This window comes from Amblyraja radiata, chromosome 38 (genome assembly GCF_010909765.2).
Source record: "Amblyraja radiata isolate CabotCenter1 chromosome 38, sAmbRad1.1.pri, whole genome shotgun sequence".
NCBI lineage: Eukaryota > Metazoa > Chordata > Chondrichthyes > Rajiformes > Rajidae > Amblyraja > Amblyraja radiata.
The window spans coordinates 14,078,229-14,102,016 of record NC_045993.1 but is presented as its reverse complement, the minus strand read 5'-3'; the positions used below and the strand labels follow the sequence as shown (position 1 = coordinate 14,102,016).

Sequence of the window (23,788 nt, the reverse complement as noted above, 5' to 3'; positions counted from 1 at the left end):
AGGAACTGATGCATTACAAGTGGTTTTGATAGAGACTACATGAAATTAGATTAAGTCTTAAGAAGGATCCTGACCCGAAAACATCATGTCCATTCTCTCCACAGCTGCTGCCTAATCCACTGAGTTCCTCCAGCTCTTTGTGTTTTGCTGTACTTAGATGTAGCTCAACCATAATATCATTGAATGTGGGTCAGGACACAAAGAGGCCATTCTTGTTCCAGTGTCCTTTAGTTCTTCATGTTGATGTCTTAAGTTATTGATGTACAAAGAAATCGGTGTTTCCTTCATATGTCTTTCTCATTTTAGCATTGTGGAATACCAGCATTTCAAATGATTAGCAAAAGATTGGTTAAGCTAAAAAATAACTAATTCTTTCCCTAACATAGTGTTAGTTAGCCAAGGTTTGGGGTGGAAGATTGCAACCTTCACGTGGTCCGCCCTGTTTCGACGAATGCAATCAACCTGGCGTGCACAATCAAATAAGATCAAATAGAACAAGTTGTCCTACAACTTTAGGCTGTGCACGCCATACGCAAGAAGAAGAAGTTAGCCAAGGGTGAAGGCTGGAAATATATTGATCAAAACACGCAGTATTAGAGTAACTTAGTGGATCAGGCAGCATCTGTGGAGGGAATGGATAGGCAATGTTTCAGGTAGGAACCCTTCAGACATGGATTGGAAATATATTTCCTATATTACTGGGTTTATTTGGGCTGACAAGTGTCAGTTAACAGATGTGGAATTTTCCCTATTTGTTTAGTTTAGAGATATAGCATGGAAAGAGGCCCTTCGGCCCACCGTATCTGCGCCAACCAGTGATCTCTGTACATTGGCACTATCCTTCACATTAGGGGCAATTTACATATTTTATCGAAGACAAATTTACCGATAAACCAGTACGTCTTTGGAGTGTGGGAAGAAACTGGAGCACCCAGGGAAAACCCACATGGTCACGGGGAGAACGTACAAGCCCCATACAAACAGCACCCGTGGTCAGGATCGAACCGGGGTCTGTGGCGCTGTAAGGCAGCAGCTCTACCACTGCACCACCATGTGGCATCAGTTTTCTTTAAGTAAATTCAATCTTTATCTTTTCAATGAGAAAATATTCAGTAAGGTAAACTTGTGTTTTACGGGATATCTTCCATTATATTTTGCATTATTATCTTGCATTATTTTTCTCAGCCATTTAGCAAAATGCCTGCCATTACCGGTGGAAAATGAGCACATCCGGCCTCGAATCGACCTCATCGTGTTCCTAATAGATGTGCGTAGTCAGCACAGGTGAGCTGGAGTGATCTTTAAAACCAGGGCATCTTTGATCCCATTGTTCAAATCAGATGGTGCTACATTGCACAGTTCATGGTATGCACAGATTCACGATTATCCCCATGCGTCATCATTTGCATCTGGTGATCTTGTAAGCTGATAGAAACATAGCAAAATAGGTGCAAGAGTAGACCATTTGGCCCTACAAGCCAGCACCGCCATTCAATATGATCCAAAATCGGAACCCCTGATCAGAAAGGTCCAAGTCTTCCAATGTAACTCGACAGATATTGATCATGGACACAGCATCATTTCAGATCAACATACACAGTGGTGGAGGAACTTAGCAGGTCAGGCAGCATCTCTGGGGGGATAGATAGGCCTATCCATCCCTTCCACAGATGCTGCCTGACCCAACGAGTTACTCCAGCACTTGGTGTGTTTGATTTAAAATGATGCTGTGTTCTATTGCACAGTTCATTGAGAGCAATATTTAGTTTAGAGCTACATCGTGGAAGCAGGCCCTTTGGCCCACCGAGTCTACATCGACCAGTGATCACCCCGTACATTAGGGACTTTTTTTTTGCAGAAGCCAATTAACCTAAAAACCTGGATGTCTTTGGGTGTGGGGGAAAACCCGGAACACCCGGAGAAAACCCACACGATCACAGGGAGAACGTACAAACACTGAACGAATAACAACCGTAGTCAGGATCGAACCCAGGTCTCTGGTGCTGTAAGGCAGCAGCTCTACTGCTGCATGGCTGTGCTATTCTGCTCAAAATTCCAGCATCTGCAGTTCTTTGTGTCATAATTTTATCTCAATTGTATTGTTAACAGAGGAAGTGGGAACTCTTCATCAGCTTGCACTTAGTTTCTTCAGCTAATGCATCTCACTTAATGGATTATTTTTAGAATACTGTATAACCTTTTGTTGGAACAAAACGTAACATAATGAAGTAATAACTTGTTATCTGGAACCCTTTAAGGTTGTATTAGTCAAGAGTGTTTTTGTGTAATGTCCCGAAACAGAACAATGAAATTCTTGCTTGCAGCAACACAACAGATGTGTCGATATATTACTCTGTGAAACTATAATAACTAACGACAAAAAAGCTCAGTATATATAAAATAAAGTAAACAGACAATTAAATAGACAAGAGAAGTGCAAAGTAAAAATAATGTCTCCAAGTCTATAGAGTTCTGAGCCCTTTTGGAGGTTGTAGTATTTAATAGCCTAATGGTTGTAGGGAAGAAGTTGTTCCTGAACCTGGACATTACAGTTTTCAGGTTGTCCTATGCCTTCTTCCCGATGGCAGCAGTGGGATAAGTTGAGTGTAGTTTATTGTCACGTGTACCGAGGCACAATGAAAATCCTTTATGGCATGCTAACAAGTCAGCGGAAAGACAATACATGATTACAATCGAGCCGTCCACAGTGTACAGATACCTGATATTTCATTGAGATGGGAATTATGTTTAGTGCACCATCAAGTCCAGTAAAGTCCGATCAAAGATAGCCTGTGGGTCACCAATGAGGTAGATAATAGCTCAGGACTGCTCTCTAACTGTTGGTAGGATGGTTCGGTTGCCTGATAACAGCTGGGAAGAAACTCCCTGAATCTGGAGGTGCGCGTTTTTGCACTTCTATACCGTTTGCCCGATGAGAGAGGAGAGAAGAGGGTGTGGGTCTCTGATGGATGCTGGCTGCCTTTTAGAGGCAGCGACTCTTTTAGATCCCTTCGATGGTGGGGAGGTCAGTACCCGTGATGGACTAGGCAGTAGACACAAAATGCTGGAGTAACTCAGCGGGTCAGGCAGCATCTGTGGAGAGAAGGAATAGGTGACATTTCGGGTCGAAACGTCACCCATTCCTTCTCTCCAGAGATACTGCCTGACCCGCTGAATTACTCCAGCATTTTGTGTCTACCTTCGATTTAAACCAGTATCTGCAGTTCTTTCCTACACATGGAGTAGGCAGTGTTCACCACTTTTTGCAGTCTTCTTCCCTCCTGGGTGTAACCAGTTGCTGAACCAAGCTGTGAAGCAGCCAGTTAATATGCTCCGTACTGTACACCTGCAGAGGTTCAAGAGAGTATTTGCAAATTCTTTGTACGTATACATATTTGGCTAATAAAATGTATTCAATTCAATTCAATTCAATGCATAACGAATCTCAATCTTCTGAGGAGGTAATGACGTTGAGGAGCTTTCTTTATGATTGCATCAATCTGCTGTGTCCAGGACAGATCTTCAGAGCTATGCATGCCCAATGAAATCATTTTTTAAGGAGCTGCAGATGCTGGAATCTTGAGCGAAAGATCTGTATAGCAGCATCTGTATAAACAATGAATTCTCCAGATTTTAGATGACTCGATAACTCTCCCCTCTCCCTTCTTCTCCCATATATACCCACCCTTCTTCCCCATCCCCGCCTCCCCTGTGCCCCACTGGACTCGCACCAATGCATGTTCTCACCTCCCACCTACATTCCCTCTTCTAGCGTCACAATTTACATCTCAATCCCTTTGTCTCCCGCCTTCTGTGTTTTCTTCTCTGGCCTTTGCTCAAACCATCTGCCCATCTGCCTAGCTTTGACCTGCCCCTCTCTTCCAGCTTTCTTACCCCCCCTCCCCTCCCCCCCCCCCCGCCCTCTCCGTGCCTACAAACAGTCTGAAGAAGGTTCCTAACCCGAAACGTCACTATCCATGTTCTCATGATATGCTACTTGGCCTGCTGAGTTATTCCAGCACTTCTTTTGGAAACTGGTATCTGCAGTTCCTTTGTTTCTATATAGTATAAATAATGTTAGGTTAAATAAGTAGTTGGCATTGAATGTCAGCCAGAGGAGAGTTACTAGTGTTTAATTAGTGCTGTGCATTTATATCCTCAGTGCACTGTCGTCAGCCTAGGTTAAGTACTTTGAGATCTTGATTCCATTTCTCTTTGATGTCCAGAAGTTCTATCATCAAGCCAAGACTGATACAATTAATAACTTGAGTTTCACACAGGGGTGCAACACTACCAGGGGTGACGGTGGAGGCAGAAATTATATGTTGTTGAAGAGGCTATTAGATAGGCACATGGCTATGCAGGCAGAGGAGATTAGTTTGCCTTGACATCATGTTTGGCGCGGACATGGTGGACTGAAAGGTGTGTTCCTCTTCTGTATAATTTTAATTTATATGTTAAATTAAGCAAAATTACATCAATTGTAAGATGTTGAATGCAGTATGATATTTCAGCTTTAATATATGACCCAGTGCACGAAACTGTTGGAATTGATTAATGTAGTATTTCCCTGTTGAAAGTGTCACTTTCATAAGTCCACTAGACCAAGTGCTCCCCCAACGCACCCGTCCCCTACCCGTATCCCCCACGGGAGGCGTGGGGAGCGAGCAGGGAGGGAGCGGGAGGGGGGGTAGAGTTTGAGAGGTCGGGGGGGGGGGGGGGGGGTTACGTCACCCGCTGCACGAGCAAGAAGACAGCTGGGTTTTTTTTTCAGTCTTCAGATTTTTGATCATTTCCATTAATAACGAGAAATAAAGCATGAATTTTTCAGATAAGGTGATTTCAGACTCCAGGGAGAAAATCTCTACCGGAATATGTAAACACTTTACCGTTGGCGTGTAGTTTTTTCGAGATGTCATTATACACAAACAAATACACATGCGCGCGCACACACACGCACACACACACACACACACACCCCCCCCCCCCCCTCCCCTCCAAGATCAGACTTTTAATAGGTATATGATATGAGAAGTCATAGGTGCAGAATTAGGCCATTCATCCCATCAAGTCTTCATTCAATCATGGCTTATTTATCTTGGTGAATTGTAGGTCTACGCCATTCAACCATGGCTGATCTATCGTTTTCTGTCAACTCCATTCTCCTGTCTTCTCCCCATAACCCCTGACAACCTTTGTATTGATTTGTGCCGAGATTAACTATCGAGTGGCGTTTCAGTTTTCTCATTCACAATGTGTTTGAGTGCTCGTCCTAATTATTACCCTGTGCAGGTTGAGAGTAAGCGGCAAATTCTCATTTGGTATTCTAACAGCAAAACTGAACAATAGGGCAACTTCCCTATTTAACAATTCAGCAAAAAATAAATTGTGATAAAGTTGCTAAGAAAATTAGCATTTGCCGCAACAGACTGCTGGCAGCAATGGCTTTCATGCTTAACAGCAACATAAACATGGGGAATGAATCCAACGGTGGTTGGCAGGTAACATCTTAAAAATATGTGGCCCTCCTTTTACACAAGCTAGGCACTAACATCAGAATAAAACAGCATTACTGTGCAATATTTAGCACTATTGTACAGGTTCTCTCTCCTGCCCTGTGTAAATGGCATGGATAATCAAAGGAAATTGTAAACGGGGCTTTGTTTTTATATTTCAGTGTTGAAGTTGTGAGATCGTCACTGGCCTATGTCGATGTGAACTTCTTCCTTGGAAAAGTTTGCTTTCTCGCCGTTGGGGGTAAGTTCAGCGCGATGGAAATGATTTGAATTCCTGGTGCAACTCCCTGCTCTCCTTTCCCTGTCTCTCGTACTCCTCAAGCCAGATCTTCCGTCATCAACACAATGGGACAGTTTTTAGACTCGCCTTCAAGTTCCTTTTAACCGTAGATGAAGCTGACTCCTGGTTCAGGGTTGCATAAATAATCAATTTAGCTTAGTTTAGAGATACAGCGCGGGAACAGGCCCTCCGGCCCACCGAGTCTGCACCGACCAGCGATACTCGCACATTAAGACTATCCTACACACACTAGGGACAATTTTACATTTATACCACGTCAATTAACCTACAAACCTGTTCGTCTTTGAAGTGCGGGAGGAAACCGAAGTTCTCGGAGAAAACCCACGCAGGTCACAGGGAGAACGTACAAACTCCGTACAGACAGCACCCGTAGTCAGGATCGAACCCCGGTCTCTGGTGCTCTAATGCAAGAGCTCTAACACTAACCCACCATGCTGTTGATCACAAATAATCTAATTAGATTTAAATCTAATCTTGAAATTCGACAGTGACCCAAAATCAAATTTAGATTAAATGTGTAGGAATGAACTGGAGATGCTGATTTCTGGCGAAGATAGAACAAAATGCTGGAGCAACTCAGCAGGTCAGGCGGCATCACTGGAGAAAAGGAATAGGTGACATTTCAGATCGAGACCCTTCTTCAGACTGAGGGATTTTGTAGGGGAATGGACGAAATGTGTAGGAAGGAACTGCAGATGCTGGTTCACGCCAAAGATACACACAAAATGCTGGAGTAACTCAGCGACTCAGTCTGAAGAAGGGTCTCGACCCGAAGCATCACCGTTTCCCCAGTGATTTTGCCTGACCCGCTGAGTTACTCCATCATTTAGTGTCAACTTTAGGTTTAGTCGGGTTTGGTGAGAAAGTGAGTTTACAGGGTGGAGCAATGAAGCACAGGTGAAGGTCAGATTCTGCAGCACCATGGTGGACGGATGGGTTGGAGAGCACTCTGTACAGCAGTAGGATCATGGTGTGTGTAAAGTTGTGTTCACTGCTGACTGAAGATTAATGGTGGCGGGTCCACAGTGTAATCATGAAGTATATCTCCACAGCTGCAAGGGAAAGTATTCACATAGGGATTTAGCATTGCAACAATAGACAATAGGTGCAGGAGTAGGCCATTCGGCCCTTCAAGCCAGCACCGCCATTCTATGTGATTATGGATGATCATCCACAATCAGTACCCCATTCCTGCCCTTTCCCCATATCCTCTGACTCCGCTATCTTTAAGAGCTCTATCTAGCTCTCCCTTGAAAGTATTCAGAGAACCGGCCTCCACCGAGGCAGAGAATTCCACAAATTCGCAACTCTGTGAGACAAAGTGTTTCCTCATCTCTGTTCTAAACAGTTTACCCCTTATTCTTAAACTGTGGCCCCTGGTTCTGGACTCCCCCAACATCGGGAACATGTTTCCTGCCTCTAGCGTGTCCAAACCCTTAATAATCTTATATGTTTCACTAAGATTCCCTCTCATCCTTCTAAACTCCAGAGTATACAAGTCCAGCCATTCCATTCTCTTAGCATATGACAGTCCCGCCATCCCGGGAATTAACCTTGTAAACCTACATTGCACTCCCTCAATAGCAAGAATGTCCTTCCTCAAATTAGGGGACCAAAACTGCACACAATACTCCAGTTGTTGGGTCTCCTAGGTCTCACTAGGGCCCCAGGACTCACTGGGGCCCCAAGTAGATAGAGAGCACAAGAAGGCATCTGGCAGGTTTATCCTCATTAGTTGGGGCATTGAGTATAAGCGTCAGAATGTCATAATGTGGGCTGTAGGGACTTTTTGTGACTTATTCTGTTCAATGTTCTAAGCTTTAAAGGACTTGGGTAAGGCTGCATTTGAAGTATTACTTGCTGTTCTGGTCACTATTGCTTCGGTAAAATTATATATTGTCCCTAGTGTGTGTAGGATAGTGTTAGTGTGCAGGGATCGCTGGTCAGCATGAACTTGGTGGACCAAAGGGCCTGTTTCCATGCTGTGTCTCAAGCTACAAACTAAAACTAAAATACCTATTTCATTCTCTGTTTAATTTATTGTCCCGTGTACCGAGGATTGGTGAAAAGCTTTAGCGGGGGCATTATAGTTACAGCGGGGAGATTCTTCATGCAGATTGCCGTGTTGGTGTAAATGATCGCGCCCCACTCCATGTATCTGCAGCAGTGCAGCTGCGGGTCATTGCAGGAATGATGTGGAGGATTGTAAAGGCATGTGGAAGAGGTTGATCAGAATGCTGCCTGGATTAGAGGGCAGGGCGTTAGGTAATAGGAGGTTGGGCAAACTTGGATTGAAGGGGAGATCTTATAGAAGGATGTAAAAGGATGAGTCAGAGACAAGAGTAGACAGTCAAAACCTTTTTGTCCAGGGTGAGAGGAGCAAAGGTTAAACAAGATCAGCAGGACAGTGGAGGGTGCCTGGAACGAGCAGTCAGTGATGCCGGTGGAAACCGATACATTAGTGCAACAAGAGGCTCTTAGAAAGGCTCGTGGATATGGAGGAATACGGATCACGTGCTGGCAGAGGAGATTCATTATAATCTATTATCTTGTTTGACACTGACATTATGGATCAAAGGCGTTTCTGTGCTGTACTGTGTAAGTAATTCTGATGTTTCTGGTTTTTTTTTTGCCTTAGACAAGTCTGTTAAACACCAGGTAGTGGAGATGTACACTCTGAAGCAACTGGCAGATTCCTACTTGAGCCCTCTAATTCCTGCTGAGCTTGAGGTATGAATAGTTATGGAAATGACTGGCATGTTAGCTGTGGCGCCTCTGTTCTATATGAACAGTGTCATTTCTACTTTTGGAGTATCACTGCACCTTGTCTTCAAGTGACTTTCACCCATTCTGTGTCTCCGAATCTGGCTGAGAAGTGTATATAGAAGTGTAGTGTTGAGCTTTAGAGGTTGAATAAAACTTGTTTTTGATTTTTAACGCCACATGGCTGATGACGCAGGTGGTGATAGTCATAGGGAAGCAGTGCTTCCTGGCTGCAGCTCGTGTGAGGAACCAGCGCTATTTTGAGAGTGTAGCAAGGAATTGCAGATGCTGGTTTAAACCGAAGATAGACACAAAAAGCTGGAGTAACTCAGCGGGGCAGGCAGCATCTCTAGAGAGAAGGAATGGGTCAGATTGATCAATCTGAAGAAGGTTCTCGACCCCAAACGTCACCCATTCCTGCTGCCTGTCCCGCTGAGCTACTCCAGCATTTTGTGGCTATTCTGAGAGTTTCCATTTTGATCACTGGCAAACTGAACTCTCTCCCACAATGTGTTGCCACCTTCTGGTTTGTGATGGTGCTGTCTTCCAGCTCCAATCTGGGAAGCTGGGTTGTTCTGGACCCTCAGCTGCAGTGCTGCAGGGATGCATGGAGTGGGTTGCTACCATTGTCCAACAACAACAGGGGAATCTGCAGGATGAACCTCCCTGCTATAACTATAATGCAACTGCAAAAGCTTTTCGCTGAACCTCGGTGCACGTGACAATAAACTAAACTAATCTGGGAATGAAATGGGTATTGATCTCAATTCTGATCAGAAAGAGCATCAGCCTCAGTTTTTAGCTTGAGCGATACAGCACGGAAACAGGCCCTTCGGCCCGTCAAGTCCATGCCGACCAGCCATTCCCGTACACTTGCACACGAGGGGCAATTTACAATTTTACCAAGCCAATTAACCTACCAACCGGCATGTCTTTGGAGTGTGGGAGGAAACCGGAGTACCAGGAGTAAACCCACACAATCACTGGGAGAACGTACAAACTCCGTACAGACAGCACCCTTAGTCAGGATCGAACCCGGGTCTCTGGCGCTGTGAGGCAGCAACTGCACTACTGCGCCACCGTGCCGTTGCAAAAGGTGAAACCGTTTACTTGTTGTCATCAGTGCAATGTAAAGATGTCTTTGAAGAGAAGAAATGAACTAAGGGGACATTTTAGTTTGCATCAAGAACTGAAAGCTTGCAATGTTTAATAAGTCAGTCACCTTTCCTCAGTAAGACCTGGCTCGTTAGTCAAAACCTGAATATTTTAGTATAAAATTGAAGATATATAGCTTGATGATATATTTTCAGCTACTGCACAAGGATGTGAATTTGGGTGGGTGGGGGGGGGGGTGGGGGGGGGGGGGGCGGAAAATGCAGTGTGGAGATACATTTCCATATGGGGTAGGTGATGGGAGTAGGGATTACACCAGAGCAGCTGCTTTTTTGAAAGGATAATGGGAGGAATATATTTAGGGTGATGAGGGTGATGAATCTGTGAAATTCATTGCCACAGAAGGCTGTGGAAGCCCTCGATGGATATTTTTTAAGGCGAGGATTGACAGATTCTTGACTAGTCCGTCCGAGTGCCGGGGTTATGGGGAGAAGGCAGGAGAATGGGTTGAAGGGGAAAGATAGATCAGCCATGATTGCATAGTCTTGATCGGCCAAATGGCCTATTTCTGCTCCTAGAACTCATGAACCAGCCATGAGATTGTCATTGCATCTTGATAGCAGATTTTTACTCTATGAGGAGAAAGGATTCAAATCAGATGAGGAGTAGCACTGCTTGGAGATGATGCAATGAGATGGAATAAGGGTGGAAAGGTTAAATATCTTCATGAAGTACAACTCGGGTAGAGTAGTAAAGACAAATATGTATGCTTGCAAGCATTGGTTGGGGCATTGAGTCAAGGAAGTCACCATGCCGCTTAGTTTCGTCCAGGTTTGGAGTATTGCGTGCAGTTCTGCTTGCCCCATTCCAGGAAGGATATGGAGGCTTTGGAAAGGGTGTGGAGGATGTTTACCAGGATGCTGCCTGGATTTAGGGGGTGTTAGCTGCAGGGACAGGCTGGACAGACTTGGGTTGTTTTCACTGGAACGCCAGAGGTTGAGGGGAGACCTGAATAAAGTATATGTAATTATGGGAGGCATAGATAGGATAGATGGACAGAACCTTTTTTTCCCAGGATGAAAATATCAACTGCTAAACGGCAAGGGGAAAGTTTAAAGGATTTGTGTGGGGCACGTTTTTTACTTTACACAAAAGTGTCTGGAAAACGCTTCCATGGATGGTGGAGGTAGACACGATAGCGTCATTTCAGAGACTTTTGGATAGGGACGTGGATATTCAGGGAATGGAAGGATATGGATCACATGCAGGCAGATCAGATGTGGTCTTGGCACTGAGCACGGCACAGACATTGTGAGCTGAATGGCCTGTTCCTGCACTCTATGTTCAATGTTCAATCAGCCCCTGTACCTGGGCAGCATCAGGACCCATTGTACAAGTTGTGGAATGTCTAATATTCTTTCTGCATGCCAGGAGAGTTGAGTTGGGCTCGAGTGACTTTACCTTTTCTCATTTCCATTTCTTCAGTCTACCGAGAGAAGAGCGGCGATAGCCAAGAGACTCCTTCAGATGCTGAAGGTTGCAGCCGGCCTGGTCCCGGGAGTGTCAGCCCTTGCTCTCAGCTCATTGATTCGACCTTCCTTCAAGACTGAGGCAGTGGAAAGCTAAACATCTCCAAGGGGCATCTCCAACCTCTTCTTCTGAAGCTACCCAACTCGAACCTACTTTATATATCGAACTTCATTTGATATTTAATTTTCAAATGTGTTTTGAAATGGCTTCCAAAGCCCATTTTTCAATGAATGAATTTTGAAATTAATCATCTTAATTTTGTTGGCTTTGAGACATTGGGTGGTGAATGTGCATGGGGTGGTCTTGGTGGTCTCACCACCTGGCAAGTGAATGCCATGTACAGAATGTATAGAGCAATACTAGAACAGGTCCACCAGTGACTTTCCGGCACCTCCTTTAATCCAGACAAAATCACCAGAGCGCACTTGAAATTCCCCCCACCCCACCCCAGAAGTCCCCTCGAAAATGTGGCGCCTAGGCTGGTTGAGGCGGCAGATCTCGACCTCATCAGGACTTTTGCACCGATCGGTGGGTTGAAATAGTCTCTTGTGGCCAGGACTCTGGAACTCCGGCCTGGCCAGGAAGCCGGCAGATCCGTTCCTGTAGCCAACGTCCGAGGCCGACTTTATGGACAGGTATCGTGACTCCCCGGTGGCCGATCCCGTTGACATCTGTTGGTCTGGCAAAACGGAAAATCCAGAAAGGCTGTGAAACTAAGTGTGCCGGAAAGTCGGTGATGGACTTGTCTGTCGATGACCTATAAAATATGACCCATGTGGGAGTGGGGGTGGGATTGCGAATAGAGTGAACTTTAAATTAAAATGAGGGAATTTTGAGATAGAATTCAACAAAACATAACAAATGTTGATCTTCACTCGGGTTTCTTTGGGAATGTTTTCCAACTCCTATTCCGGTGATGCTTGTAAATAACACAGTGCACGATAGAACTGATGTAGACATTAAACATTTTGCCAGTTTCAACTTAAGTTTGTCTCTAAGGGTTTTTCTAATTGTGATATAATGGGAAATGGCTGGAGAAGCTGATTGCTTTACAATCAATGTGGGGAAAGACCAACCTTCAAATGTAGTCCCCTTCCACCTCCATCCCTCTGGCTTCATATTTCACTCTTCTCTTTATCTGACACCTTTTTGTATCCTTTTATTCTCTAGCCTTGTCACTTGCTCCACACATCTGCCAATCAACCCCCCCCCCCACCTGTATCCACATAACTTGCTAGCCTATCCACCTATCACTTGCCCCTCCTCTCTTTTCCAGCCTTCTCCCTTCCCCCCCTGCTACAATCAGTCTGAAGATGTGTAGTAACCATTTAGCTTAACTCAGTATGTCATAAACTATAACCAGTCACCTTTAAATTAAATCTGCCTGTAATGATGTGGGTGGGATTTATAATGTAGTTGGAGGCGTGTTTGTGGCTGGGATGTTCACGCAGACGCACAATTAGTTTTTAGTTAGTTCGGAGGAAGATTGGCGGAGAAGGCACAGCTTTCGACCATGCACGAGTTCATCCATACACGGGTTTGACTACGAGTAAGATCATAATGTACTTAAACAAGAAGAAGTTTGGATGAATATCTTACTGTTTTTACTGCGACAATAAAGAAACTATTAATCAAGAGACTGTGTTTTGAAGATTTATCTTTCGGCGGCATTGAATGTCTTGTGGATGCGTAATAAACTATCTCCTTATCTTCTATCATAGTGGCTAGAGGAAAAATTCCTTGAACGATATAATAATCTGCCACTACAGATGGGCCCCAATCCAAAATTCCCTCCAGATATGCTGCCCGACCCACGGAGTTCCTTCAGCACTTTATTCAAATGTAGTTAACTTGGCCTTTTATATTCAGGTTCTGGAGAGGGCACCACATCAAAATAGTTGCCATTTTGGATCTGGGAATGAGGGAAAGTCCAGTTGTATGAAGCAGTGCTCGGGTTTAATAGGAACATTAGCTGTCCTTTATAGCAGCTGGCAGGCCTGGATAGAGTGGATGTGGAGAGGATGTTTCCACTAGAGGGAGAGTCTAGGACCAGAGGCCACAGCCTCAGAATCAATAAACATACCTGTAGAAAGGAAATGAGGAGGAATTTATTTAGTCAATGGGTGATGATTCTGGAATTCATTGCAACAGAAGGTGGTGGAGGCCAAGTCAATGGATATATTTACGGCGGAGATTGATAGATTCTTAATTAGTGCGGGTGTCGGGGCTTGTGGTGAGAAGGCAGGAGATTGGGGTTGAGTGGGAAAGATAGCTCAGTCATGATGAAATGGTGGAGCAGACTTGATGGGCCGAATGGCCTTATGACAGAACCTTGATCAGGACTGGTCTGTTCTGGCTGCAGCGTTCCTTGTACGGAAGGATTGGGAGTGTGATAGTTTGGGATGCAACGTTAAATCCCAGAAGCAGGCGTGGTTGATGTGCAGCCTGAAAGAAATCTAAAATAATAAATTGTGGAGAGTTGTGGATGTAGCCCAGCCCATTAATTCTCTCCCCCCCTCCCCCCTCCATTGACTTTACACGACCTCCCTATGGCAGCCAACATCATTCCTTCAGGAAGAAGGGTCCTGACCCAAAACATCATCCTTTTCCTCCAGAAATCTGACCTACTTCATAAGTTCTAGGAGCAGAATTAGGCCGTTCGGGTCGTGACCCTTCTTCAGACTGATGTCAGGAGAGGGGGTGTGACAAAGATAGAATGTAGTTGGAGACAGTAGGACTGGTGGGAGAACTGAGACAGGGAGGGGATGGAGAGAAGTCAATATTAATACCGCTGGGGTGTAAGCTGCCCAAGCGAAATATGAGGTGCTGTTACTCCAATTACTCTGACAATGGAGGAGACCCAGGACAGAAAGGTCAGATTGGGAATGGGAGGGGGAGTTGAAGTGCTGAGCCACCGGGAGATCAGGTAGGTTAAGACAGACTGAGTGGAGGTGTTCAGTGAAACGATTGCTGAGCCTGCGTTTGGTCTTGCCGATGTAGAGAAGTTGACACCTGGTACAATGGATACAGTAGATGAGGTTGAAGTGCAAGTGAACCTCTGCCTCACCTGGAAAGACTGCACCTCATATTTCGCTGGGGTAGTTTACACCCCAGCAATATGAACATTGACTTCTTTAACTTCAGATAGCTCTTGCTTTCCATCTCTCTCCATCTCCTCCCCCTTCCCAGTTCTCCCACCAGTCTTACTGTTTCCGCCTACATTCTTTGTCCCGCCCCGTCTCCTGACATCAGTCTGAGAAAGGATCTCGACCCGAAACGTCGCCCATTCCTTCTCTCCAGACCCAGGACAGAAAGGTCAGATTGGGAATTGGAGGGGGAGTTGAAGTGCTGTCCCGCTGAGTTACTCCAGCATTTTGTGTCTAGCTGATTTAAACCAGCATCTACAGTTCTTTCTTACACTGTTTAAAGGTACGTTTGTTTATTCTGAGTCTGTGGCCTCTGGTCCAAGACTCACCCACTAGTGGAAACATCCTCTCCACATTCACTCTATCCAGGCCTTTCACTATACGGTAAGTTTCAGTGAAGTGCCCCCCTCATCCTCCTAAACGCCAGCGAATACAGGCCCAGTGTTTTCAAAGGTTCATCATATGTTAACCCAATCATTCCTGGGATCATTCTCGTAAACCTCCTCTGGACGTTCTCCAACGCCTCCCTCAGATATGGGGCCCAAAACTACTCCAAATGCCGTCTGACCAGCGCCTTATAAATCCTCAGCATTACATCCCATACCTTTGTATTCTTCATACGTCTATGAATCTCTCTGCCAGCTGATCCGCACAGGTCCCGAGGACATGGCCAGGGACTCCGCCCGGGCCAGTTGCTTTCTACGGATTCACTCTCAGGAAGGCCGATCTTACGTCTGCCTCGGTAGCTGTTGGTACAGGCGTATCTGAGGCCTGAGGTCAGGAAGGGTGACATTCCACCATCTATTCAAAGCAGGCATAGAATCCTATGGTTCATGGGGGGAGCCATTGCTGCTATCGATACAGCCCACCTTTGCGTGAGTGAGGCCGGCTCATTCCAAAAGAGTGTGCTGATGCTTAGGATTTAAAAGAAACACCGCAGCTCTTTATAAATTCACATGGATAGGGTGTCAATAGACAATAGGTGCAGGAGTAGGCCATTCGGCCCTTCGAGCCTGGGCGGCATGGTGGTGCAGCGGTAGAGTTACTGCCTTACAGCGTTTACAGCGCCAGAGACCTGGGTTCGATCCCGACTACGGGTGCTGTCTGTACGGGGTTGCTGCGTTCTCCCCGTGACCTGCGTGGGTTTTCTTCAAGATCTTCGGTTTCCTCCAACACTCCAAAGACATAGTTTGGAGGTTAATCGCCTTGGTTTTAAATGTAAATTGTCCCTAGTGTGTGTAGGATAGTGTTAGTGTGTGGGGATCGCTGGTCTATGTTTCCTCATTGTATCTCTAAACTAAACTAAACAAGATTGTTACATTGAATAAAAGGACACAAAGTGCTGGAATAAGTGAGCAGGTCGGGCAGCATCTCTGGAGGACATGCATAGGTGGTGACGTTTCAGGTGGTGACGTTTCGGGTTGAGACCCTTCTTCAAAGGCCTTACCTTTGTACATCTCAGCCGCCACCTCAACGAGTTCTGAGCCTGCCATGATGTACAGCTCTTCTTTCGAGAACATGCATGCACAGATGACATTTAGGGTTGGATCCCTTCTTCAGGCCCAAAACCACCTCTCCATGTTCTCCAGAAATGCTGCCTGACCCGCTGAGTTACTCCAGCACTTTGTGTCATCCTTTTTTTTTGTAAACCAGCATCTGCAGTTCCATATTTCTATTTCTGAACTGAGATCTTAGAAGTTAGCTGTGAGAGTTGTTCTTTGTATTTCATTCAGTTGGGGCTTTGGGTTGGAAGTGAAATAATTAATGGAAGCACAAAATGGTGAGTTAGGGGAGGGCACCAGTAAATGGGGCAGTAGGGGACGGCACCAGTAATTGGTGAGTTTAGGGCCTGTCCCACTTGGGGGTCATTTACGTGTCACGCAGATGGCGCGCAAAGATTTGTACATCCCAAAATCCTGGGATGTACAAATGCCTACGTCACCACGCACCATGCGTGTGTAATACGCACCATGCACGCATCACGTGCATGTCACGACGCGTGCGTTGCGCGTCGTGATGCGTCAATGTTGCGTAAATGACGCGCAAATGACGCCCGTGGGACAGGCCCTTTAGGGGAGGGCACCAGTAAATGGTGAATTAGGGGAGGGCACCAGTAAATGGTGAATTAGGGGAGGGCACCATTAAATGGGGAATTAGGGGAGGGCACCATTAAATGGGGATTAAGAAGCAATAAATTGTTTGAGAGAGAGCGTGTCAGTGGCGTGTGCAAGAGGGAGATGGAATGTGACTGAGAAAGATGGAGTGTGTCGGTGAGAGCCAGTGCAAGTGAAAGAGTCGGTCACTGAGAGGGGCGATGTATTTGAGAGTCGTGCGTGTGAAAGAGGGTGCAGCAATGTCAGACAGTGGCAGTGAGGTAAGAGGTGGAGTGTGCCAGTGAGTGAGATAGATAGTTTGTAGGTGAGAGAGCGAGATGGAGTCTCATTGAGGGAGAGAGAAAGAGAGACATGGAGGGTGTCATTGTGTCAGTGGGAGGTGGAGTATGTCAGTAACTAACCATTGTTAGTTAGAGGAAGGTGACAACAAGGCAGACTAAGTAAAATTTAATCAGAAGGACAGACAGACTAGTCGGAGAAGTAGGAGAGGGGGAAAGCAAGGGCTATTTGAAGTTAGAGAAGTCAATGTTCATACCGCTGGGGTGTAAGCGAAATGTGAGGTGCTGTTCCTCCAATTTGTGTTGGATCTCACTCTAACAGTGGAGGAGGCCCAGGACAGAAAGGTCAGTGGGGGAATGGGAGGGGGAGTTAAAGTGTCTTCAGTGTAAACCAGCACCAGTTCCTTCCTACACATTTCGTCCTAATAAAGTTGCCCATTTTCTTGAGTATTCCAATTTCCAAGACACATTACGTGAAGCATTGTTTTAGTAACTTTTATTTGAATTGAAAGATATTATTGAAAGATACAGCAGTGACGTTCCTGGTCGCTGGGATTCCCCACATCTTCACTTCAGTGGGCTCAGCGGTAGAGTTGCTGCGTTCACCAGAGACCTGGGTTCGATGCTGACTACGGGTGCTATCTGTCTGGAGTTTGTACGTTCTCCCTGTGACCTGCATGGATTTTCTCCGGGGTGCTCTGGATTCCTCCCACATTCCAAAGACGTACAGGTTCGTAGGTTAATTGGCTTTGTATAACTGTAAATTGTCCCTAGTGTGTGTAGGATAGTGTTAAGTGTGCGGGGATTGCTGGTCGGTGTGGACCAAGCCAATTATAGAAACATAGAACATATAAAATAGGTGCAGGAGTAGGCCATTCGGCCCTTCGAGCCTGCACCGCCATTCAATATGATCATGGCTGATCATCCAACTCAGTATCCTGTACCTGCTTTCTCTCCATACCCCCTGATCCCTTTAGCCACAAGGGCCACATCTAACTCCCTCTTAAATATAGCCAATGAACTGGCCTCAACTACCTTCTGTGGCAGAGAATTCCAGAGATTCGGTGTGGGCTCGGTGGGCCGAAGGTCCTGTTTCCGCGCTGTATCTCTAAACTAAAATCAGTTGTGATTTCTTGTGTGGCGTGACCACTCTCCCTTAACCACTGTGGTCTCTTCATTCACAAATTACCTTGGAATCCGCAGGAGGATGTAACGACTGGTGAATGGACACTTGGGACAGCTACATGGATACAGGCAAGATGCGGCATCTTGTCTGGCATGGGTGATATGGGCCGAAGAGCCTTTTTCTGTGCGGCACGACTCTGACTACAACTGCATGGAGGTTGTAGAGATGAAACATTATGTGTTTGTAAAAGCAGCACGAGGTGGCTGACAGTGAGTGCAATGGCCTGAAGGTGGCAGTGTTGTTCTTCCTTCCCTTATCCTTGCGCCAAGCGCAAAATCAAAGACAGACATAGAGTGCTCGAGTAAAGCCCCTGTCCCACTTAGGAAACCTGAACGGAAACCTCTGGAGACTTTGCGCCCCACCCAAGGTTTCCGTGCTGTTCCCGGAGGTTTTTGTCAGTCTCCCGACCTGCTTCCACTACCTGCAACCTCCGGCAACCACCTGCAACCTCCAGAGGTTTCCGTTCAGGTTTCCTAAGTGGGACAGGGGCATAACTCAGTGGGTCAGGCAGCATCTCTGGAGAACATCGATAGGTGACGTTTCGGAGTTCCTCCCTCCAGCTCTCCTCTTCCCCGATGTAGGAGATAGGGTTGTGAATTTGTGACCGAATTTTCAGTGCCTGGTCTTTGAACCTCTGAAGAAGGATCCTGACCCGAGATGTCGTCCGTCCATTCCCCTCCACAGATGCTGCCTGACCCGTGGAGTTCCTCCAGCACTTTGTTTCTTTGCCGAGAACTTCAGCAGGACTTGAGGGGCAACTTTTTCCACTGAGCGAGTGGTGGGTATTCAAAATAACATTTAAAAGAAGCTGGGATAGGTACATGGATATGAAAGGGGTACAGGGATATGGGCCAAACACAGGCAGGTGGGTCTAGCTTAGGCATGACATCTTAGGCATAGAAACATACATCATGGAAACAGGCCCTTTGGCCCAACATGCCCACGCTGACCAACATGCCCCATCTATACTAGTCCCACCTACCTGCGTTTGGCCCTTATCCCTCTAAACCGGTCATGGTGGTAGTTGCCGCCTCACAGCGCCAGAGACTCGGGTTCCATCCTGACTACGGGTGCTGTCTGTGTGGGTTTTCTCCGGGTGCTCCGGATTCCTCCCACATTCCAAAGACATACATGTTCGTAGGTTATTTGGCTTGGTTTAAATGTAAATTGTCCCTAGTGTGTGTCGGATAGTGTTAGTGTGCGGGGATCGCTGGTCGGTGTGGACTTGGTGGGCCGAAGGGCTTGTTTCCGCGCTGGTGCTCCGGTTTCGTCCCACACTCCAAAGACGTACAGGTTTGTAGGTTAATTGGCTTTGGTAAAGATTGTAAATGGATGCTCCTATCACTTATGACCTTAGTGTATAGGATAGTGATAGTGTACGGGAATTGCTGGTCTACACGGACTCGGTGGGCTGAAGGGCCTGTTTCCGTGTTGTATCTCTACACGAAACTAAACCATCCACTTAGCTCTGAATGTTTCATAATGTTTCTTAAACATCTTGTGGGTTGGGCTGAAGGGCCTGTTTCTATGCTGTATGACTCTATGCCCCCAGTCCGTTGATAAATGTTACTTTGATCGTCTAATTTAGTTTTGACAGCTCGCCTAATTATAGCAAACTCGTCAGCACTCTCCAGCTCTGTGGCTTCCTGTTTTGCCTGCTTATGAAACACTGAGCAGTCAATCTCGGGGACTTCTCACTCCCGGGTCAGTTATCACTAGCAGCGGCGCAGCGGGTGGAGCTGCTGCCTCACCGAGCCAGAGACCCGGGTTCTTATTAAAACTTTCCCCTCTCATCTTCAACCTATGACCTTTTGTTCTTGATTCCCGTACCTTTGTAAAAGACTCTGTGCATACACTCCTATTCACATCACCATTTTGTACACCTCTATTCTGAAAGAGAGAGTGTGATGAGTGTGCGTAAAATGAGTGTGTGAAATGAGTGTGAAATGTGAGAGTGTGTTATTGTGTGTGTGAAATGTGTGTGTGCCTGTGCACCTCTGAAACTGTGTTTGTGATTGTGCTAGAGGGTGTATTTAAGAATGTGCATGTGCGAGTGTATGTGTATATGAATGTGTGAGTGTGCGTCTGTGTGTACGAGTGAGTGAGTGATTGTGTGTAAGCGAGTGTGTGTGGAGTGTGTGAAAGTGAGAGAGTGTTTAAGAATATGTGAGTGTGTTTATGAATAGAAACATTGAAATTAGGTGCAGGAGTAGGCCATTCGGCCCTTCGAGCCTGCACCGCCATTCAATATGATCATGGCTGATCATCCAACTCAGTATCCCGTACCTGCCTTCTCTCCATACCCTCTGATCCCCTTAGCCACAAGGGCCACATCTAACTCCCTCTTAAATATAGCCAATGAACTGGCCTCTCATCTCGGTTTTAAAGGATTTCCCCCTTATCCTTAAGCTGTGACCCCTTGTTCTGGACTTCCCCAACATCGGGAACAATCTTCCTGCATCTAGCCTGTCCAACCCCTTAAGAATTTTGTAAGTTTCTATAAGATCCCCCCTCAATCTCCTAAATTCAAGAGAGTATAAACCAAGTCTATCCAGTCTTTCTTCATAAGACAGTCCTGACATCCCAGGAATCAGTCTGGTGAACCTTCTCTGCACTCCCTCTATGGCAATAATGTCCTTCCTCAGATTTGGAGACCAAAACTGTACGCAATACTCCAGGTGTGGTCTCACCAAGACCCTGTACAACTGCAGTAGAACCTCCCTGCTCCTATACTCAAATCCTTTTGCTATGAAAGCTAACATATCATTTGCTTTCTTCACTGCCTGCTGCACCTGCATGCCTACTTTCAATGACTGGTGTACCATGACACCCAGGTCTCGCTGCATCTCCCCTTTTCCTAATCGGCCACCATTTATATAATACTCTGCTTTCCTGTTTTTGCCACCAAAATGGATAACCTCACATTTATCCACATTATACTGCATCTGCCAAACATTTGCCCACTCACCCAGCCTATCCAAGTCACCTTGCAGTCTCCTAGCATCCTCCTCACAGCTAACACTGCCCCCCAGCTTAGTGTCATCCGCAAACTTGGAGATATTGCCTTCAATTCCCTCATCCAGATCATTAATATATATTGTAAATAGCTGGGGTCCCAGCACTGAGCCTTGCGGTACCCCACTAGTCATTGCCCGCCATTGTGAAAAGGACACAATGTGTGTGTGTGCGATAGTGTTTGAGAGTGTGAGCGTGTGTGAATTATGTGTATGTCTGTGCAATGTGTGTGAGTGAGAGTGAGTAATTGTGTGTGTATGATAGTGTGTGTCTGAGAATGCGTGTATGAGTGCGTGTGTGTGTGTGTGCTTGTGAGTGCATGCGTGAGTGTGAGTGTGCAAGTGCGATAGTGTTTGAGTCTGAGAGCGTGAGTGTGAAATGTGCATGTGTGTAAAATATGCGTGTGTCTGTGCGCCTCTGTGTGAGTGAGTAATTATGTGTGTATGATAGTGTGTGTCTGAGAATGCGTGTATGAGTGCATGTGTGTGTGCTTGTGAGTGCATGTATGAGTGTGTGTGCTCATGAGTGTGTGTGAGTGTGTGTGTGAGTGCATGTGTGAGTGTGTGTGCTTGTGAGCACATGTGTGAGTGTGTGCTTGTGAGCACATGTGTGAGTGTGTGTGTGTACATGCATGTGTGAGTGTGAGTGTGTGTGAGTGCATGTGTGAGTGTGAGTGTGTGTGAGTGCATGTGTGAGTGTGTGTAAGTGCATGTGTGAGTGTGAGTGTGTGTGAGTGCGTGTGAGTGCATGTGTAACTGTGTGTGTGAGTGCATGTGTGAGTGTGAGTGCATGTGAGTGTGTGTGAGTGCATGTGTGAGTGTGTGTGAGTGCATGTGTGAGTGTGAGTGTGTGTGAGTGCATGTATGAGTGTGTGTGAGTGTATGTGTGAGTGTGAGTGTGAGTGTGTGTGAGTGCATGTGTGAGTGTGCGTGTGTGTGAGTGCATGTGTGAGTGTGAGTGTGTGTGAGTGCATGTGTGAGTGTGAGTGTGTGTGAGTGCGTGTGAGTGTGTGTGAGTGCATGTGTGACTATGTGTGTGAGCGCGTGTGAGTGTGAGTGCATGTGAGTGTGTGTGAGTGCATGTGTGACTGTGTGTGTGAGTGCATGTGTGAGTGTGAGTGTGTGTGAGTGCGTGTGAGTGTGTGTGAGTGCATGTGTGAGTGTGAGTGTGTGTGAGAGTGAGAGTGCATGTATGAGAGTCTGAGTGTGTGTGTGTGAGTGAGTGATTGTGAGTGAGTGTCTAATGAGAGTGTGAGTATGTGTTTGTGAGTGTGAGTGAGTGTGAGTGTGAGAGTGCAGGTGTGAGTGTGTGTGAGTATGTGTTTGTGAGTGTGAGTGCGTGTGAGAGTGAGGTGTGAGTGTGTGTGTGAGAGTGCAGGTGTGAGTGTGTGTGAGTGAGAGAGTGCAGGTGTGAGTGTGTGTGAGTGTGAGAGTGCAGGTGTGAGTGTGAGAGTGCAGGTGTGAGTGTGAGTGTGTGTGAGTGAGAGTGCAGGTGTGAGTGTGTGTGAGTGTGTGAGTGTGTGTGTGAGTGTGAGTATGTGTGAGAGTGTGTGTGAGAGTGAGAGTGCAGGTGTGAGTGTGAGTGTGTGTGAGTGTGAGAGTGCAGGTGTGAGTGTGAGAGTGCAGGTGTGAGTGTGAGAGTGAGTGTGCAGGTGTGAGTGTGAGAGTGCAGATGTGAGTGTGTGTGAGTGAGAGTGAGTGTGCAGGTGTGATTGTGTGTGAGTGTGAGAGTGAGAGTGCAGGTGTGAGTGTGTGCGTTAGCTCTGGGTGCAGTGAGTGTTGTGATGTGGAGTCAGTTTGACATCAGACGTGGGTGATGTTACGCAGACACAGTAATGGTATTGCCACACAACACTGCCTCAATAGATTCACAAATGACTGGCTCATTCTTAGTTCTTGAACTATTTTTATCCTGAGCTGCTGTTTATCACATTGAAGTTCATCTCTAAACGTGTATAACTGCGGCCAGTGGAGGTGACCACTACTGCAGGGGCAGTATGCCAGTCATGGAGGGGTCAGTCGGTGTTTGAGGGTGGAAGTGGTTACTGCCTGGCCTGGAGCTCTGGCCCATAGCACAGACACATGCACAGTTCACACTCTCAGACTCTCACACACTCACTCACAAACACATACACACTCTCACACATTTATATACACTCATACTTACACGCACATTCATATACACTCATACTTACGCGCACACACTCACACATACACACATACTCACACTCACACACATACTTAAACACAGTCTCACTCTTAGGTGTAGGAAACACACTGGCAATATTTTGACGAACACTTTAACTACCCCTCCCATTCCCACACTGACCTTTCTGTCCTGGGTCTCCTCCATTGTCAGAATGAGGCCAAGCACATCTCATATTTCGCTTGGGCATCTTACACCCCAGCAGTATGACTATTGAAGGTACACAAAAATGCTGGAGAAACTCAGCGGGTGCAGCAGCATCTATGGAGCAGCAGTATCTATGGAGATACTGCTGCACCCGCTGAGTTTCTCCAGCATTTTTGTGTACCTTCGATCTTCCAGCATCTGCAGTTCCTTCTTGAACTATGAATATTGATTTCTCTAACTTCGTAACCCTTGCATTCGTAAGAGTGAGAGTGAATATATCAGGGGTTATATTCCCTCTCTCTCCATCCCTTCCCCACCCGTTGAACCAGCTTCAAAGTCATCCTGCTGAGTCTCAATGGCTAACAATGGCCTGTTTCCTTTATCATCATTACGTCTTTGCATATCCTTCATTATATCTCTCTACATCACCATCCATATCTATCGTTTCGGTGGGGGGTGGAGAAAGAGGGGCAT

General features: G+C 46.2%; 1 protein-coding gene across 1 annotated transcript in view; it reads left to right on the top strand.

Moving 5' to 3' along the window:
- The window catches only part of cenpm (centromere protein M), a 12,541-nt gene extending 332 nt beyond the window's left edge, over positions 1-12,209 (top strand). Inside the window, exons 2-5 of the mRNA XM_033013153.1 lie at positions 1,186-1,284; positions 5,678-5,757; positions 8,456-8,547; positions 11,179-12,209. Coding sequence (XP_032869044.1) covers positions 1,186-1,284; positions 5,678-5,757; positions 8,456-8,547; positions 11,179-11,319 — 412 coding nt within the window. The 3' untranslated portion in view covers positions 11,320-12,209. The remainder of the gene's footprint in view (positions 1-1,185; positions 1,285-5,677; positions 5,758-8,455; positions 8,548-11,178) is intronic.
- Positions 12,210-23,788: the final 11,579 nt, after the last annotated feature.